We start from the raw sequence: 14,287 nt of genomic DNA on the forward strand, positions 1-14,287 counted from the left end.
GGAGTAGAGGTGGTGAACATAGATGAATTGAAATACTTTCAATCAACTATTCAACGTAATGGAGAGTGTGGCAGAGAGGTGAAGAAGAGAGTGCAGGCAGGGTGGAGTGGATAGAGAAAGGTGGCAGGAGTGATTTGTGACAGAAGAATATCTGCAAGTGTGAAAGGGAAAGTTTATAAGATGGTAGGACAACATGGGCTGGACAACATGGTACTAACAAAACAACAGGAGGCAGAACTGGAGGTGGCACAGCTGAAGATGTTGCTATTTTATTTGGCAGTGATGAGGATGAAGAGGATTAGGAATGAACCTATCAGAGAGACAGCGCAGGTAAGATGGCTTGGAGACAAAGTCAGAGAAGTGACTGTGATGTTTGAACATGTGCAGAAATGGAACCCAGGTTATATAGGGAGAAGGATGCTGAGGCTGGAGCCACCAGGCAGGAGGAGGACAGGGAGGCAAAAGAGGGGGTTTGTGGATGTGCTGAGGGAGGACATGCAGGTGTTTGGTGTGACAGAAAAAGATGCAGAAGACAGGGTGAGATGGAAACGGATGATCTGGTGTGGCGACCCCTAACGGGAGCAACCGAAAGAAAAAAGGGTACTGATCTAAAAAGAAAGGCAGATTCAGGAGATATTTCAACTTAACTAAAGTTATCGCAACTTAACTAGAGAAGTCTTGTGGCATTAACCCAGTTAAAAGTTGAAATAACTTAAAACAATGCAAATTGTTACATCAGTTTTTCTCGTTGAGACAGCATTTCTTTTTTTTAGAATGTGCATTTTTACTTCCAAATCAGAAAATGTAATTTCAAGCAAAGTGCCGCTGCAGATGTACCACAAGCACCAGCGGCCCTCGTAGCCACCACGTACCTATGAGCCAGGACATTATTGAGGTAAAGTGCACTCTTCTCCTCCGACGACAGGCCCTCAGCCATCAGGTAGAAGATGTTGAAGCTGTGTTGGTGTGGAGGCAGGTGGACCAGGCGAGACTTCTCTAGCATGTAGGTGTGCACACGAGCTGAAACATCAAATAGACTTCAATAACATCAGTATTTTAAAACTTAAACCCATTGTCCAGAAGCCTTCAGAGATCTGGGGTCAAGTCAGGTGAAAAGTAAGGAGGGCTGGAAATAATAACACACGGACCATGAATTGATGGGCTTTTACTGCCCCCTGCTGGCTGACAATAATCAAAATACAAAAATAGAAGAAGACAAAAATGTCTAATTGAAGGTATGAAGAAAACATCATATTGATGTTTTAGGCTTGATGTAAATGATGTTTTTGTCTGTTTTTAGCCTCATTCTTACAAATAAGGAAGCACTGTACTATTAAACACCAACAGCCAGAGAACCGTCCGTTACCTCTGAGCAGAGTCTTCGTCTTGTCACAGTACTGGATTGTGAAGAGTTTGATGAAGCGGCTTGAGTTGTTGTTACTCTGAGTCCTTGCATGGCCAAACCCCTCCAAAATACAGTTCACCTGCACATGAAGTCAACCCAAAGAGTGAAACGAGAGCTTTACAGCGTCTTTCCCAGTGACTGAACTCCATTTCCAAAAATAGTACAATAGTGGTGCAGGTTAGCCAAGATTTCCATAAAAATTGTTAATTTTGTGATAAAAGCATGGGATCTGACACACATATTCTAAATTGACTAATATTTATTTTCAGATATGGAGCCATCCTGGAGCTGACCTCTAATAAGCTACAGAGGTCAATAAAGAATTAAACAGGGGTCAAAATTTAAAAATGGTCTAATCATGTTGAAATACTATACTTGAAAAAAACTATACCACATTATTTGTCTGATCATAACAATTCCAAAAAGGTATAGTTTGGACTATCTATGAATGAATGATCAGGAGTTATGGGGTAAAAACGGCAAAAATTGTGACAAAGGTCAGTTTCAGTTTGTACAGGGGTCAAAAGTTAAAGTTGGTAAAAAAAAAAAAAAAAAAAGCAAAATATTGGTTGAGTTAATAGCATTTTGCACCATCTGTTATGCTGAGTTATCATGTTACGGGGTAACAATAACATATGTCAAATGTCATAGAATCCAATGGACGTCAACCTTGTTTGACCTTTACTTTGGAGACCAAACATTCAGCACAGTCAAAACTATTCCATTTATTAATCCTTTTATTTCAACCAATAATTTGCATGACTTTTTACCAAAATTGGAGCAACTTTAACTTTTTACCCCTGTACAAACTGAAGCTGATTTTTGTCACTATTTTTGCCGTTTTTACCCCATAACTCCAAAACATTCAGTCATAGATCATCCAAACTATACCTTTTTGGAATCTTTATGATCAGACAAATAATGTGGTATAGTTTTCAACATGATTGGAGCATTTTTAAATTTTGACCCCAAATTTTTTTGAGAAAAGGCCAATTTTGATCATATTGGATACATAAGGATGTGCATCCATTATTTGAGTTCAACACAGCAGTTGTACAGTAAGTAAAAAAAATGAAAGGGATTACAACTTTCATGTTCATTTTTTACTATCATCAAGGAAGATATGGGCAGCACCGTGCTGCCCATGAGTGAAGTGATTGAAGGGGAGCACAGTAACTCATTTGAGTGGGCATGGCCCATGAATGACCCCCCATGATGCCGACTCTGACGGTGGCTTAGTGCTTAACACTGTTGCCTCACAGCAAGAAGTATGGGATCACGTCCCATCTGGGGCTTTTCTGTGTGGAGTTTGCTTGTTCTCCCCATGTTTGCGTGAGTTCCCTCTGGATGGCCGGCTTCCTCCCATTTCCAAAGACATGTAGCTCAGGTGGATTGGATACTTTAAATTCCTGTAGGTGATCATGTGGAGGTGTGAATGTATTAGTTTGTCTACATGTGGCCCTGGACTGGTGTCCTGTCCAGGGTGTACCCTGCCTCACACCCTGTGACTGCTAGGATAGGCTCCAGCCCCCCGTGACTGTTCATTGGAGTAAGTGGATATGGGAAATGGATGGATCAAGGAAGACTTTCATAAAAATCTATGCATATGCAACTATTTTGAGCCGATACAAAACAGGTCCAATCAGTGTTGGAGTCCATGTGGACCTCAGGTGTACAGAACAGAACACAGTGCAGAATGAACTGGTCAGGGTTAATCCAATCATCTATCCCATAAATATTCAAGCAGGAATTCTGCTACTGTTTACTATCCAACCACTAGATGACAGTATAGCTCCATTATCTAGTTTTTTGACTGATCAGAGACTGGATTGACCCAGATATTGACTGCACACAGATGACTTCATCAGTATACAGCACTTGTACTCCCAGGCTGCTCTGTTATCTGTTTTTGAGACAGAATACACGCTGGTGAGCTGCTTGTCAAGCACCAAAAAGAAGTCATAGTCAACACAGCAGCTGCTGGGAATGCAACAAAAATCAATGCTGGTGACCGATTTCGCTCTCTGTCTCAACCAGAGAACATCCACCATTCTGTTCTCCCTAAATTATATGTATATTTTCCATTTACAAACACGCAGTACGTCAATATTACAAAATTGCTGGTTGTTCCCAAGTAGATGCGGGTTGTTTTTTCTTTTCTGTCATTCACTCTTGATTGTCTTATTGGGGTCCAAAGCAGCCAGCTTCTGCAAAATGTTCCATCCAAAAGAATCAATCAATCAATCATTTTTTTTTATATAGCGCCAAATCACAACAAACAGTTGCCCCAAGGCACTTTATATTGTAAGGCAAGGCCATACAATAATTATGTAAAACCCCAACGGTCAAAACGACCCCCTGTGAGCATGCACTTGGCTACAGTGGGAAGGAAAAACTCCCTTTTAACAGGAAGAAACCTCCAGCAGAACCAGGCTCAGGGAGGGGCAGTCTTCTGCTGGGACTGGTTGGGGCTGAGGGAGAGAACCAGGAAAAAGACATGCTGTGGAGGGGAGCAGAGATCAATCACTAATGATTAAATGCAGAGTGGTGCATACAGAGCAAAAAGAGAAAGAAACAGTGCATCATGGGAACCCCCCAGCAGTCTACGTCTATAGCAGCATAACTAAGGGATGGTTCAGGGTCACCTGATCCAGCCCGAACTATAAGCTTTAGCAAAAAGGAAAGTTTTAAGCCTAATCTTAAAAGTAGAGAGGGTGTCTGTCTCCCTGATCTGAATTGGGAGCTGGTTCCACAGGAGAGGAGCCTGAAAGCTGAAGGCTCTGCCTCCCATTCTACTCTTACAAACCCTAGGAACTACAAGTAAGCCTGCAGTCTGAGAGCGAAGTGCTCTATTGGGGTGATATGGTACTACGAGGTCCCTAAGATAAGATGGGACCTGATTATTCAAAACCTTATAAGTAAGAAGAAGAATTTTAAATTCTATTCTAGAATTAACAGGAAGCCAATGAAGAGAGGCCAATATGGGTGAGATATGCTCTCTCCTTCTAGTCCCCGTCAGTACTCTAGCTGCAGCATTTTGAATTAACTGAAGGCTTTTTAGGGAACTTTTAGGACAACCTGATAATAATGAATTACAATAGTCCAGCCTAGAGGAAATAAATGCATGAATTAGTTTTTCAGCATCACTCTGAGACAAGACCTTTCTGATTTTAGAGATATTGCGTAAATGCAAAAAAGCAGTCCTACATATTTGTTTAATATGCGCTTTGAATGACATATCCTGATCAAAAATGACTCCAAGATTTCTCACAGTATTACTAGAGGTCAGGGTAATGCCATCCAGAGTAAGGATCTGGTTAGACACCATGTTTCTAAGATTTGTGGGGCCAAGTACAATAACTTCAGTTTTATCTGAGTTTAAAAGCAGGAAATTAGAGGTCATCCATGTCTTTATGTCTGTAAGACAATCCTGCAGTTTAGCTAATTGGTGTGTGTCCTCTGGTTTCATGGATAGATAAAGCTGGGTATCATCTGCGTAACAATGAAAATTTAAGCAATACCGTCTAATAATACTACCTAAGGGAAGCATGTATAAAGTGAATAAAATTGGTCCTAGCACAGAACCTTGTGGAACTCCATAATTAACTTTAGTCTGTGAAGAAGATTCCCCATTTACATGAACAAATTGTAATCTATTAGACAAATATGATTCAAACCACCGCAGCGCAGTGCCTTTAATACCTATGGCATGCTCTAATCTCTGTAATAAAATTTTATGGTCAACAGTATCAAAAGCAGCACTGAGGTCTAACAGAACAAGCACAGAGATGAGTCCACTGTCCGAGGCCATAAGAAGATCATTTGTAACCTTCACTAATGCTGTTTCTGTACTATGATGAATTCTAAAATAGTGGTGATTGGTGGTGAGATGGTGATTCTAAAAGAATCACCATCGTGTGGCCTCGGTGACCATTTGAATGCTCAGATGATGCCATTAAGCATTAAAAAGATTAACGGTTTTCCACAAGAATAAATAAAAATAAAGCAGAAACATTTCTCACAGCATTTCAAAATGGATAACAATAAGGATGCATCCCAGATTCCCCACACTGCCGTTAAACTGCAAGTGTCTCAGGCATCATCACGTCCCGGCCAACGACTGCTCAAAATGTTCCTCCACTGGGGTTTTGTGTGTCATATTGTGAAGACTGACAGTGTGCACAGACTCACGTGTTTCATTCTGGGCTCCAGCGCGAAGCCTTTGGGACTGGAGCGAGCTGTCAGGTGCCTCACTATGTGTCTGCACGCCTCTGATTTCCCAGAGCCACTCTCACCACTGCACACACAGATATATAACATTAGTAATCACACCATGAGCAGCTTTTAACAGTCAGCTACCACTACATAGTTACCTCAGCAATACATCTGTTTGCACTTTTACCTTCCGTGATGTCCTACGTTTCCAACAAAAAGTGTATGTTACGTTTGATTTGCTTCAGCCTTTTTAAAGTGGGTTAAAGTGGATTTATTGTGTTCAGCTGTGGAGGATAAGCAGTGGCGGCCCGGGGGGGGGGGGGGGGGGGGGGCGTTTAAGCCCCCCCAATAATTCTGCCAATAATGTGAATAGTGACTGACATATTTGTGGATCTCAACTGCAGTTTTGCGCTGAAAATGTCTCAATATAGCGTAACTGGGCAAAGTGATGAATGTGTGTGCTCGGTGATCTGCCAATGCCGAATCACCCTTCACAAACAGAATTTTCAGTTTTGCAAATAAAAATTTACTTGTAAAAACCCCCACACAAGTTACAAATCAGAAATTTGTGTTTGTGGATCACAAAGCATGTGTACAAACAAATCAAAGGATATTTGGCCTAGATTGTACACAAACTTCATAAAGAATCACTTTTTTTTATATTGTTTACAACTAAGTTTCTCAGGCTATATCTTTTAAGTACTTTTATCGAATGGTTATGACCTCGGTGATAAATTGGCAATAAATCTTTGATATAGACGATTTGTGTAAGGTTGATTCCATGCATTGTCTTGAGCACTATTTCAATGAATTCAGTTTGTATACCTATGTGCAAGTTTACTGAGCTTGCAATCATTCTAAGTGATGTGTGTGGGCATTGATACCACATTTTAGAGGAGCATGGGTGACTAAAACATATTCCTTGGTAATTATAAAGCAATTTACTATATATTGTTCATTTCGAAGACATTTTGTGGAGCGCCTCCAACTTTTACCTCAGCTCACCCAACAAAAATTTCCCGGCGCCGCCACTGAGGATGAGCAGTGCTCTCCTCCATCACAAGTCCTTTAAGCCACAGGTACGGCAAGGGTCTGAATATTAAATTCATCCTATCTGACTGGAAATCCCAGAAAAGATCCCAGATCAACTGGCTATCCAACATATTCCGCTAACCCAAGTGAAAATATGATTTGATAAACTGGAGAGATCATAATTCATAATTGTGTCCACCCCTCAATCAGTGCAAGGGTCATATCAATGCTGGAAATCATGATCAGCAACTCTGTGTTTGTGCAAGAGGAATATTAGAAATTTAGTTTGAAAACAATAAAGGAGAGAATGGAAAAAATGGACAGACAAGTGAAATAAGTTGGTAATAATGAATGAATGAATGAATACATTTATTCGGCACACACCTACTAAACAAAAAATTTCCTAAAACAAAAACAAAAAAACTTGTAAACAATTTCGCAGTTTTGTCCAACTGAAAAGGGTGTAGGCAAAAGCAAAAGCTTCCAAACACCCACCCCTTTTACCATTTAATACATATACGTATATACATGTGTGAAGCACAGACAGTATAGATTAATCAGTGAACTAAAATATCTCAACACAACGGAACAAACAAACAGTGGCATAGAAGTCAGCCAACAAATAAATAAATTAATTAATTAAACTGAGGGACAATATAAGACTGAGTAAGAGAGAAAGAGTTCCAACAGTAGAACCTAAGGGAAAATGATAAATGTGTGTCCTTTTCAGCTATTCACCCTCATAATGATCTCATCACTTCCAAACTCTTATCCTTTATGCCTTAAAATTCAGAGGAATTACCAGCCCAGCAAGGAACTGGAAAAATGTTCAGGTAAAATTAAAATAAATTAAAAGTAATACATCAAAAATACATCATAATAGATTAATAAATTAATACAATTATTCACCCGGGGCTGAAGCAGCACTTCTCAAAACGTAACATCAGGGGACACACTACAGGAGCTTGATGACTGTGTAATGTTCTTTCCAGTTGGAAATTTTCATGTTATTATCACTGTGCCGATTGCGACCCTGGAGCAGCCACGACTGGGTGGATTTCATGAAATGATAGCATTTAAAATTTTGGTTACCCTGATTTGACCTGCTGTGAAATCCAAGCCAATAACTGTTTCGAAGATCAGAGAAATACAGGATCATGCCAAATTAAGTCAAGTCAAAAGGGGTCTGGGAGCACGCACTGGTGCTGTGTGTCATTACAAAAACTGCTCTGCAGGACAAAATGGTCAATGGACTGCATTTTTATAGCGATTTTCCATCTGCATCAGACGCTCAAAGCGCTTTACACATCAGTGCCTCACATTCACCCCAATGTCAGAATGCTGCCATGCAAGGCGCTCACTACACATCGGGAGCAACTAGGGGATTAAAGAACTTGCCCAAGGGGCCTTAGTGATTTTCCGGCCAGGCTGGGATTTGAATCGAGGATCCTCTGGTCTCAAGCCCAACATTTAACCACTAGACCATTACCTCTCCTAACTGGTGAGGATGCCCCTAGTTGTCTCCCTAGGAAGGTCATCTAGGCTCGCTGAACTGGAAGGAGGCCCTGGGGAAGACCAAGGACACACTGGAGGGATTATGTTACCCAGCTGGCTGGGAATGCCTTGGGATCCCCCAGGAAGAGTAAGAGGATTTGGGCAAGGATAGGAAAGAGTGTGATGACACTGCTTGGTCTACTACCACTGTGCCCGAGACTCAGATAAGCAGCACCACTTTCTGTGTGAAAACACTTTTTGAGAAACACACACACACACACACACACAAAAACCCCCACTCTGTTATTTTTACATGTCACATGTCTCCACCCACACAACATCACCTGCTTAGAAATGCCTCCCATTCATGAGCCGTCATCTGTGTATTTTTTAACACTAAAGTTGCTCCTTTCACCATTGCACCCTGCACGCTAAGACAGCCGCGGCCCGTTTCTAATTTGGTATCTAGCGGATATTGAATGTGACATAAGGTATGGCGGTAGTACATGCTCTGATAGACACCGGCATGCAGAGAGATGAGACTCTCACCGTAACACCAAACAGATGGTTTCAGGTCATCAGCCCTCGCTAATGACCGCGGTGGGCGCACTGTGTATGTGCCGTATATTTCCTGCTAACCGTCCTGCTGAGTGTGAAGTCCAAAGGCCTCTCCTCAGTCTTTTCATTTAACAGTTTTTTTTATTAGATTTCAAGGGCACTTTGTTAGTGCACCAGCCCCGGGGGATCATGGCCGTTGATTGCTTGTAAACTGGTAGCAGCGTGTGTTTCAGTGTCAGAAGAGATACAGACACTGAGCTAGCCTGAAAAATAAATGGGAACAAGAAAAGTGGATCAAGAAAAGAAGCAGGTCTCCTGACAGGTGGATGGAAAGATGTTGAGGTTCTTCATGTCATCTGTAAGGGTGAGTTCATGCCCCCCCCACCATCCCCCGAGAGGGAAAATCATTCAGACCGCTTGTATCAGTGATCACCTTTTGTCCTACCATGACCCAAAGTTGAGGGACGGAAGGTCAAATTAACAGCTTTGCAATCTGAATCACTGCACATTTTTCTGCTAATGTCGCCCCCTATCTGTTTGTGGAGCTCACCAGACATGGGGCCAAATACAAAAGTATTTGTATTTGAAAATACTTAAATACATTTTTCGGAGTATTTGTATTTGTATTTTCTGATTTTGAATTCAAAGTATTTGTATTTGTATTTCAAATACATCGCCGATCCCAAGTATTTCCAAATACTTTTACAAATACTTTTTCAAATACTTTTCAAACTTGGGAATCTCTGTGACACCGTGTTAAATATAGATTGTGACAGTTTGATTATTGCCTGTGATATTATAATAGTGAATTTGTGATAAAACATTCAATCCTTTACTTATCAATAGTATTTGGTCATGCTATTTTCACAATAAATTTTCACCGGTTTTTCAGTTTTTGTGTTGATTTGTTGTTTATAGTTCATAGAAAGTGTTTGTATTTGTATTTGAAATACTCAAAATATAAAGTATTTGTATTTTCTGATTTTGAATTCAAAGTATTTGTATTTGTATTTAAAATACATCACCGATCCCAAGTATTTCCAAATACTTTTCCAAATACTTTTTCAAATACTTTTAAACTTGGGAATCTCTGTGACACCGTGCTGAATATAGATTGTGATAGTATGATTAATGCCTGTGATATTATAATAGTGAATTTGTGATAACACATTCAATCCTTTACTTATCAATAATATTTGGTCATGCTATTTTCACAATAAATTTTCACCAGTTTATCAGTTTTTATGTTGATTTGTTGTTTATAGTTCATAGAAAGTATTTGTATTTGTATTTGAAATACTCAAAATATAAAGTATTTGTATTTATATTTGTATTTGAAAAAGTACAAAGTATTTGTATTTGGAATTTGAAAATCTAAAGTATTTGTATTTGTATTTAAATACAATGAAAAGTATTTGACCCCATGTCTGGAGCTCACACTCCACTGTGCAATAAAACTGAATTAATCTGACTCACGTGGGATCCAAAATCTGTGCCGCTGAATAAAACCAATCTACTGGACACATGAATTAATTCCAGGACATACAAAGCCTGATTCTGCCTTATTAAACCAAAATAGAAAGAAAATACCATTTAGAAGGTCACCGGATCAGTACCTGTGCTTCTGTGAGTCACCGCGCAAATGCTTAAAATCTTTACAACATTATGCTACTATGCTCACTTAACTTGACTTAACACAATTTAACTGTGTGTAACTGATGTAAACACAATATGTTTTGAAGGTGGAATCGCAAGAGTTTACTAAAAAAAGCATTTTGAGGTAATAAGTTGCCCAAACTGTTTGAATTTAGCTAATTTATTAGCAGAGGTGGCCACAGTTCAGCTAATCAGCTCATTAGCAAAACTAGTCTTGTCATTAGCGAATTAGCTTTTTCTGCTAACTCTGAAGACCATTTGCAGATTATTTAGCTTCCACTAAATTTAGTTCTGCTAACTTAAAGCTGGCTAAGATTTTGTTGAAGTTTAACAGTCAAAAATGTTTGTGAAGCCTAAAATCGAACATGTTTGTTCCTGTTGGAGTTTTTACACTAATCCAACAAATGAAAGTGGCATGTGTGAGAAGGTAAGAAACATCACCGCGAGGAGATGGATTAGCAGGATGTCAAGCCAAAATAGATGCATTAAACAGATTTTAAAAATTATTTTCCATGTTTATTTCTTAATATTTCTTATGCGCTTAATAGTTTTGGTGAATAAACTACACGTTGAATGGAAACTACTGTTTCATTTCATTTCTTCATTTATTTATGTGTATTTTGATCATCATCTGATCTTGGCATGCTAAACCTTTAGGGAACCTCTATGTTCACATATCAACATATTAAAATTTAATCTCTTTTTAAATAGTAATATACAAACATTGAATGTTAATGAGTGCAATTGTAAGGATAGTTTAATGAGCTGAATGATATTCCATTCAACAAGGTGAAAATATTATTTATTTGTTTTATATGACATCATACTTAAAATTAGCATTGGTATGTAAAAAGTATATACATTTCCTCTGCACTGGTTATGGCTCTCAATCAATGCTGCAACTACATAGTTCAGGCAAAGTGCATATGGTACACTGCGAAAACTGATATCTAAGAAAGTGAAAAAAAGACTTGTTTAAAGAAAATTTGACTTAATTTTTGTCCAAATAGAAAAATAATCTTGAGGCATTTTTTACAAATCCATCTCACTTTTTCTTAAGTTTTCCAGCTAATATCAAGCTGTATTTAACCAGTAACAAGGAAAGGCAATGGATTTCAAATAATCCAAGCAAAGGCACAAGACTGTTTTCCTTATTTTATGACAGAGGTTAATCTTAAAATAAGAATTCTGTCTGGTTTTAAGGCACCTTTTGATTGTTCAGTGCGTAAACATTTTACTAGTCTTGAGAATTCTAATCAATTAAATTTTTCTTACCCCAATGGCAATTTTTTTTTTTTGCTTAATAGAAGAAAATTTGGGTAAATTTCAGATTATTTTATTTATTTTGAGAGGCACAGTTTTTGCAGTGTGTAGCTTCCTCGTATAATAGATGCATCTTCATAAAACGGTATTGGAGTTGTCCAATATGGATCTAAATGGTAAATGGAACCAAACTGCATAAAAAAATTACGTAAATCATACAGACTATTTTTCTATACAATGGAGCAAATAATCAGTGCCACATGACATACAATTCATCCAACTAATGACAATACTCTATTAAGGTATTATATAAAAGTCAGCGGTTAGTGGTTGCCGGTAGCTTCTGCTGAATGTGTTGGTGTTTTATCGGTTGAGCCTCATCACATTTAACTTTTCAATTAGCCAATAAGTGGTTATCAAAGCTAACCTTCAGGATAGCTGTGCTCAGCCACTGCACTGTTAAACAGAACACTCCATTTTAATACAATAATTAAGTTAATGTAACTCAAACTTTGAAAAATGTTATTGTTACTGAAGTCATTTCCATTAATTAAACTAACTCAAAATGAATTGTTGTCATAACAACTCAGTTCCTTTAAGTGCATATAATGTTTTGGGGCATTTAAGTGTTGGTGATGTATTTCCAGTGCATTCCATTCACTCATTTTAATTGAGGTTATGTTAACGGAGGCCAGCAAGTGTCACTGTGCATATGTAGTTAGTAAACCTCACTCCATCAGCTCAAAAGGATTCTCAGGGCACAAGGGCAGACCCTGGGTTTTAGCCTTCTGGTTAGAGAGTCCGACTTCCATGCCAGAGATCGTGAGTTCGTGTCCCGCGGGGAGCGAATGGGCGGAGTCATAACAACACAACACACAGTCAACAAGTAAACCAAAGAATGCATCAAAAAATCTAATCCAAAATGTAATGCAATTTTTTAGGCAGAAATGTATTTGTCACTTTTTTTAACTGAAAAACATAAAGTAGATTTCCATAAGTTTAATTAACTATAAATTAAGTTACTAAAACGTCACCAATTAAATTTTTGAAAATTATTTTATTTACATTGGCAAGCTCAAATGGTTTAAGGCAATCGGTTTCCTCACATGGTCTGAGTTCAACTAACTCATTGAGTTTTACAGTGTGATGAACAGGTTTGACAGTGCAGGAAGATTGTCCTTGAGCGAGTGTGTAAGATGGATAGCCTGTGTGCAGGGTGCATTAACACCCCCCACACAATGGCTGCGACTCAGCAGGTATTTCACCTGGAAGCCGGAATGGGATTTAATTGCAATCACGGAGCTGCTACCTCCATCAGGACAAAGAACGGGTCACTGCAATGCTCCAAGCACAATCCATCTCTCTGCAACCACTGAACATGCTCAGAGCCCAGCTCAGGCTGAGAGCTATTAATCTCACAGCGAGCGTTTAACACGTGTGTCCCAGACGAACCAGGTGGCTGACCAAACTTCACTATTCAACACAAGGCTAATTAATCTGCTGTGGTGACATATGAGGCGCTGGATAGTGTGTACCTGAGGATGAAACACTGTGGGCGTCTCTCCTGCAGCATCATGTGGTATGCTCTCTCTGCAGAGGAGAAGATGTGAGGAGGCAGGGAGGAGCAGAGTCGGCCCGTGGAGCTCAGGTACAACTGACTCACCTGCAAGAAGGGTTGACGGAGACCATTAACACGTTGGAGTCACCCGACTGTGCAATGCAGAGGAAACCACACTGGCTACACCTCATCACGCCTGTGCAAGGCCAACTGTTGAGATCGCCAATGTGGTGCATGATAGTTACCCAAAAATGCTACAAGTAAAAATGTTAATGAACTTACTTACAATACTGGTGGATATCAAAATAACTTCTTGGCTTTTACTCTTTCTTGCTGGAATACATTTGTATTTTTAAGATGGACATGCTGGAGACCCATTCCACCCTCCCAAAAAGTAACCACCTACCCGCTCCAGCCAGGTGAAACATAGGCGTCCCCTTGGTCTTTCCCATTTGCTGAGGTCCTCAAAACTGAGGTGCCCATGTACTGGATCACACACAGAAAAATGCACCACATGGCCAAAATGCAAATGTAGTACGGTTCATCTGGGTCTTCCTAAGTATCCCCTCGACTGACACAAAGTTTTTTCAATGGTACCCAAAGATCCTTCAAAGAGATCTCGTACAAAATATAGCCTGTCTTCCTCTTAGATCACTGGTTACTATCCAGGTCTCACAACAGGAAGCACCAGGATCCTGATGCTCTTTCTTCTGAAAAAGTGGTGGCATCATTAAACACCTCTGTCCAGGGACCTCTTCACTCCATAAACTCTTGATCATCTCTTGATCTCAAACACTGAGGACCCAGAGACAGAGATAATATCCTGAGATGCAAATTTGAGACGTTCACCACACACAAACACACGTCTTATTGCAGAGTCTAGGAGGTCATTGACAGTCTGGATCTTCAATTCTGGAGGTTCTTTGGTTTGGTTTCTTTGGAGAAGTAGTCAGAAAAAGTTCCTAAAAGCCAAAGATCAGCACATTTGGCTCTGATAATTCCATGTCTGTTTTTTGTAATGATATAACTTGGATTTATAGAGACACCCAAAGTGCTTTACAAATTATTCAGTAGTGTTCATATTCATTATTATCACAAGTTATTCA

The 14,287-nt window shown here is 39.4% G+C and overlaps 1 protein-coding gene across 4 annotated transcripts in view; it reads right to left on the reverse strand.

The window, feature by feature from the left end:
• Positions 1 to 14,287, reverse strand: part of myo16 (myosin XVI) — a 236,115-nt gene that overhangs the window by 100,928 nt on the left and 120,900 nt on the right. For all 4 annotated transcript variants that reach the window (XR_004564741.1, XM_034185981.1, XM_034185980.1 and 1 more), the window contains exons 13-16: positions 13,159 to 13,286; positions 5,597 to 5,702; positions 1,367 to 1,484; positions 873 to 1,020 (exon numbers count right to left, since the gene is read on the reverse strand). Coding sequence is in view for 3 of the 4 variants with exons in the window: in XM_034185981.1 (XP_034041872.1) it covers positions 873 to 1,020; positions 1,367 to 1,484; positions 5,597 to 5,702; positions 13,159 to 13,286 (500 nt within the window). In the remaining variant the exon portion in view is untranslated. The remainder of the gene's footprint in view (positions 1 to 872; positions 1,021 to 1,366; positions 1,485 to 5,596; positions 5,703 to 13,158; positions 13,287 to 14,287) is intronic.

This window comes from Thalassophryne amazonica, chromosome 14 (genome assembly GCF_902500255.1).
Source record: "Thalassophryne amazonica chromosome 14, fThaAma1.1, whole genome shotgun sequence".
Lineage (NCBI taxonomy): Eukaryota > Metazoa > Chordata > Actinopteri > Batrachoidiformes > Batrachoididae > Thalassophryne > Thalassophryne amazonica.